A 5507-nucleotide genomic window follows, 5' to 3' on the forward strand; every position below is an offset into this window, starting at 1 on the left:
CAGAGTGCTCCATGTCCTCCCTCAGTGGATAAGGGTGTCCCCCGTGTCCCCTCGCCGTGGGTCAGGGTGTCCCCACGCCTTCCTTCAGTGGGTCAGGGCTGCCCACCCTGTCCCCCGTCATGGGTCGGAGTGTCCCCATGTCCTCCGTCATTGCGTCGGGGTGCCGCTGTGTCCCCCCACCATGGACCAGGTGTCCCCATGTCCTCCCTCAGTGCGTCGGGGTGTCCCCTGTGTCCCTCCACCATGGGCCGAGGTGACCCCATGTCCTCCCTCAGTGGGTCAGGGTGTCCCCGTGTCCCCACCCTGTCTGTGCAGAGCAGTTTTGGGGATCACACGCCACACCTGTGGGGGCTGTGCCCTGCCCGGCCCCACCTGCTTCTGTCCCCCCAGGCGTGCTGCCCCTCTGCCACCGGCCGCCGGCGTGGGGCAGAGCCGCCCGGCAGCCCCCCGGCCTCCCGCTCGCCACGTGTCGTGCCTTCAGCAAAAACAAGATCCTGGTGGAGATGGACGAGAGGTCAGGAACGGGAGGGGGTGCTGTCACCCGCACCCGCAGGGTGCTGTGGGGTGCAGGCAGTGGGGTCTCTCCCATGCCTGTCCCGCAGCACATGGGCATGGAAAGCCACCAAAGCCACAGATGTTCCAACTTCAGCTGCTTAGGAACCTTGGAGAGAAGCGTTTCGGGATGGGAGTCTCACTGGTCGTGGGCACTTCAGGTGGCTGGGTGCTGCTTGGGTGCCACAGGCAAACCCTTAGCTGTCACCGTGGGCAGACCTTGTGCCCTCTCCCCTGCCCATGCGTGGTACCCTCTGCAGGGTCCCTGCTTTGGGGACCTGGTAGAGTGGCAGGCGCTCCTCCAGGGAGCAGCTGTTGGGGATATCTGTGTCCTGGCTGCCAGGAATAGCTGTCATGGGGCCACATCCCCACACGGAACAAAGGATGCCTCTTCTTGAGGCTTCCCAGGGCCTGCCTTTGGCTGCCGGGCCCCAGACTGCGTCCTCGTGCTGTCCCCAGCCTGGCCATGGCTGCAGCACCCAGACTAAGCACTCGGTGAGGAGCCTTTGGGGTAGGATAGTGCCATTTGGGAGTGGACAGGGGCTCAGAGCCCTTCCCACGGTGGTGGCAGTGCTGCTGGCAGGCTCAGCAAGGTGTGTGGTCCCCTGGGCACCGGACGTTTGCTGTGGTAGAAGCTGGAGACTTGACCTTATCCAGTCAGCCTGGAGAGAAGGGAGCTGCCGGGCAGGGAGACCCCAAAGGTGGCTGATCTCTGGGGACACGCGATGCGGCCACCGCACACCTGCGGGTTCATAGTCCAGATTCACCGCTGGCTGAGTGAGCTGTGGCTTGCAGGCAGGTGTGGGCAAAGGCAGGGCCCTGTCGTGGCCCCGCAGCTCTGGGGGTTTTTTGAAGAGCCAGGAGTGGAAAGACATGATCTGGGGCGAGCGGGGAAACAGGGAGGCGGGTGAAGCTCCCTTGGGCAAGGCAGCACATGCCGCTGTGGTGGGGAGTGCTGATGTCTCTGTGTTTACCACGGCACAGGCGTCGCCACGATGAAGTTCAAGAGCCCCCCGGTCAACAGCCTCAGCCTGGACTTCCTCACCGAGTTTTCCATAGGTTTGGAGAAGCTGGAGAACAACCGGGCCTGCCGGGGCGTGATCTTGACATCCGTATGTGTTGTCCTGAGCTCGGGGTGCGAGTCGCGGGGCAATATGGTGGGCACGGGTGCCGTTCCCTTGCTCGTGTTTGGTCTCTTGGCTCCCTGGTCACTGGCACAGGAGGGCCAGGAGGCAGCTTTGATCGGCTCCGGAAGAAGTGATTCTTGGAAGGGCTGTGCTCTTTCTTCCCTGCCCTCTTCTAGTGGAAGGATAGCAACTGAGTTGTTATTTGTCATTAAAATCAAAGCTGCTTATCTGCAAACTTGACACATCCCTTGAGAGCTCTTGAGCTGCCCAGAGGGAGCTGCGAGGGGAAGCCATTGTTTATTTTCAGGCGTGATGTGGGTACAAGATGATGCCTCGGAATGGGACAGGGCAGGTTTTGGGCTGCGTGGCTGATGTACCTGCACAGGGACCCTGATAATGAAAAATTGTGCTGCAAGCAGAGAGTCCCAGCCCTGCAGGCCACGGTGGTGGGATGATCCAGGCTGCGGGAGCACTGGGGAGGTCATTTCAGTACCCTGAAAGACCCTGCTTTACGTCATATTTAATTATCGCATTCCCTTTCCTCAGGCTGCCATGCCGAGTGCGTTAGAGGGCTAAAGGGTCATCCCTGAGCAGTGACTCCCAGTGACGTTTGTATTTTCCCGATTCCAGGCCGTCCCCAAAATCTTCTCATCTGGCCTGGACATCACCGAGATGTGCGGGAAGAGCACGGAGCACTACGCCGAGTTCTGGAGAGCCGTGCAGGAGATGTGGCTCCGGCTGTACGGTTCCAACATGGTGACAGTCGCTGCTGTCAATGTACGTCCTTTAGATCCATCTTCCTTGTCGCCCAGTGCGATCTGTCACTTGTCGTGGCTTGTTTGCAGCGCGTGGGCAGGGACAGCCAAAAAAATCAGGCTTGTCAGTACCGAAACAAGTACAGGGATGTATTTGTTGGGATGTCTGGGCAAAGTACGTGTCTGTCAGTTGGGTGCGTTGGGGTGTGGGGAGGTATGGAAGTGTGGGATGTTGCCGGGTCCGTGTAAGCTGCAGGCACTGCTGGGGTATAGCAGCATTTCGGCTGCGGTGGAGAGCTTGCACGGCACTCCTGTCCTGCTGATGGGGGCTGAGGCGCCCATTGTGCAGCGAAAGCCATACCCTGCCCCAAGAACTTGGCTGAGAGCCTGTCCTCTAGGCTGGAGGACCAGGAGGAGTGCTGTAGGCCAGTGGTAAAGTCCAGAGGGGCATCGATGGCAGGCGAGTGTCGGAGAAGCCAAGCGGTTGGTGTAGGAGGAGTCCGAAGGACGCCTGTCACGTCCCCACCAGCTGCTTTCTCACTGATGAGACTCGTAGGAGTTGCCCAGGGTCACTTGCTTGGCCGTTGCACTGCTTGGCAGAGGGGAGGAGATGGAACGCAGTCGGGCAGTGCCGCAGGTGCTTGTCCTTGGCACTCCGGGCAGCGATGCTTCAGACCCTGGGCAGTGCTGCTTGTCGTGAGCTCTTTTATCACCAGATTTTCTCTTCCAGCTGTGGTTCTTGGCCAGCAGGGGAGTGCTGTCTGAATCTCGGTGTCCGTAGATGGGTTGTTACCTGCTTGGTGTCTTGTTTTCACTTTCAGTGCAGTGCCGCTTCGGCAGCTCAGGTCTCTGTGTCTGTCCGTAGACGGTCTTTGAAGGCAGCTGGGTCTCTGAGCGGCTTCCCGCAGGCGTCCTCTGCAGGGCTAAGCAAGCACCGAGTCGTGGCAAAGGTGGTCGCAAATGGAAGTTTTATAGATGGAAGGTGTTAGAAAGCCCCTGGCCAGAACTGTCTCTGTGGCATTTAGGGTTGCAAACTCAAGTAGGGTTAAAAACTCCTGTAGGGTTACAAGGAAATGCTGTAGCAAATCTCCACTGCAGCGTTTGCAACCCGAGTAACACGGATCAATTAACTAGATTTCCAGGCTGGAAAATGCAAGACACAAAGAGCATTGAAAATGGAAAGAATAAACGCTGGTAAAACTGTCAGAAATCTTCTTTAGGGCTGTTTTGAGTTGGGTGATCGGAGACTTGGGGGACATCTGCTCTGTCCCCCTGTGCCTTCCTTGCTCCGGAGGACACAGCGGGGCGGGGGGCGCAGGGTGGTTTGTAACCGTGACTTAGACTCACTCCTTTTTTCTCTTTGCCAGGGGTCCAGCCCGGCGGGAGGCTGTCTCATTGCCTTGTCCTGTGACTACAGGATCATGGTGGAGAACCCCAAATTCAGCATCGGCCTGAACGAAGCCCAGCTGGGCATTGTGGCTCCCTTCTGGTAGGCCAGTGCCTCCCACTTCTAGTGTCACATGTAGGTCTCTAAAAAGAATTCATCTTCGAGGAGTTTATCAATCAGTTTAAGTGGCCGCTGAGATGTAGCTTTATGTGTCAGTGATCAGGTTGTTGCATCTGCGGGAGACGGCGCCTCATTTCTCTGTCCTACCCTGCAGGTATCTGAAAGGCTTTCAGGCTGCACAATGTCCTCACGTCCTTCACCAACGAGGACCTCAGTTCTGACTCTGCATTCAACTCCCAAACTAGTGCTGGGAGATCTCCCTGGTCAGGCTCAGTCTGGGAAAAATCTTTTCTCTGGATACACACTGTGTACCTGCAAAATCCCAGTGCTGTGGAGATCCCTGAAAACATAGGGACACTAGAATACTAAGACGCAGGCCCTTGGTTGCCCTAAGAAGGTGCGAATGCGCTGTTGGAAAGGAGATTTCACATCACAGCAAGCGGACCCGGCTGGGACGCGGTGCACTGAGGGTGAATAGAGCAGCTCTCCTGGAGAGGAGGGGGAACTCTGTTGGGGTGGTACCAAAACTGGCTCCGCTCCCCTGACTTCGCACAGCGTGGCTGAGCCCGGAGCTGCTGTTTAGAGACCCGTGCCTGGGGAGTGGGACCAAGCATGCTTCGATGTCTGGGTGCAGCTGCTGCTGGGTGTTTCTTTCCCTGACCGTGGCTTTTCCTCTCATCTCTTATAGGTTTAAGGACACATTTGTGAACGTTGTAGGACACCGAGTTGCTGAACGCTCCCTCCAGCTGGGCTCCCTCCACCCCGCACCTGAGGCCCACAGGTTTGGCGTTGTGGACGAGCTGGTGCCCGAGGAGAAGCTCCAGGAGAAGGCTGCGGCTGTTATGGCGCAGTGGTTGGCCCTTCCCGGTAAGGGTGGCACCTCCAGCAGAGGGACAGGGGATCTGATCTGGGTAGGATGGACCGGTACTGGGGCTGGTACCTGGGAGCTACATAAGAGTTTCCATTTAAAGGGAAGGTGTGGATGGCTGGGAGATAGGAAAGCTCAGCACAGCAGTCCAGGCAGCCTCGGGCTAGCAGAGATGGGCTTGCCAGTGGCCCCATGTGGGAGGATACTGCGCTGGGTGTGCAGGGCATGTGGCTCCATCTCGGCTTGCCCTACCAGCCCTGCTGAGTCAATCCAGAGGTGCCTGAGCTCCAGAGACAAGCTGAATATGCGTCTGTTGGTGGAGGTGTTACTCCAGGAAAGCTGCCATGGAGTTGAGGGAACAGGCTGGGCAAGAGTGCCTGGGTGGCTACCAGTCTGCCTTTGTGGTCTGGATCAACTCTCAGCACTCTGCTGAGCTGGGGATGGCGATGGAGATGGGGGCGTGAGGACAGACGGCAAGCGCAGACACCACCTGCGTGTTTGGGCTGCTCCGTTAGTGGCAGCACGTGGTTCCTGAGCTGAGAGAGGGCTCTCTGCCAGCCAGGGCTACACCTGAGCTATCCCATCCCGTGCCACCTCCTGAGTGCTGCAGGGAGGTGACACTGCTTATCACCCTTCGGCTGCTCTTTCTGTAGAAATCTGAATGAAACTGGGCAGAAATGGGCAGGTCCCAGGACTGT

The 5507-nt window shown here is 58.1% G+C and overlaps 1 protein-coding gene across 2 annotated transcripts in view; it reads left to right on the plus strand.

The window, feature by feature from the left end:
- The first annotated feature begins 437 nt into the window (after window positions 1-437).
- ECI1 (enoyl-CoA delta isomerase 1) overlaps window positions 438-5507 on the plus strand; it is a 6190-nt gene continuing 1120 nt past the window's right edge. The window contains exons 1-5 of one of the 2 annotated variants that reach the window (XM_009881927.1): window positions 438-531; window positions 1537-1664; window positions 2310-2456; window positions 3802-3923; window positions 4630-4808. In XM_009881927.1, coding sequence (XP_009880229.1) covers window positions 504-531; window positions 1537-1664; window positions 2310-2456; window positions 3802-3923; window positions 4630-4808 — 604 coding nt within the window. In that variant the 5' untranslated portion in view covers window positions 438-503. Of the gene's footprint in view, window positions 532-1530; window positions 1665-2309; window positions 2457-3801; window positions 3924-4629; window positions 4809-5507 lie in introns of both variants that reach the window. The other variant, XM_009881928.1, reaches the window with a different exon arrangement.

Source organism: Charadrius vociferus, unplaced genomic scaffold (genome assembly GCF_000708025.1).
Source record: "Charadrius vociferus isolate BGI_N301 unplaced genomic scaffold, ASM70802v2 scaffold593, whole genome shotgun sequence".
Classification (NCBI taxonomy): Eukaryota; Metazoa; Chordata; class Aves; order Charadriiformes; family Charadriidae; genus Charadrius; species Charadrius vociferus.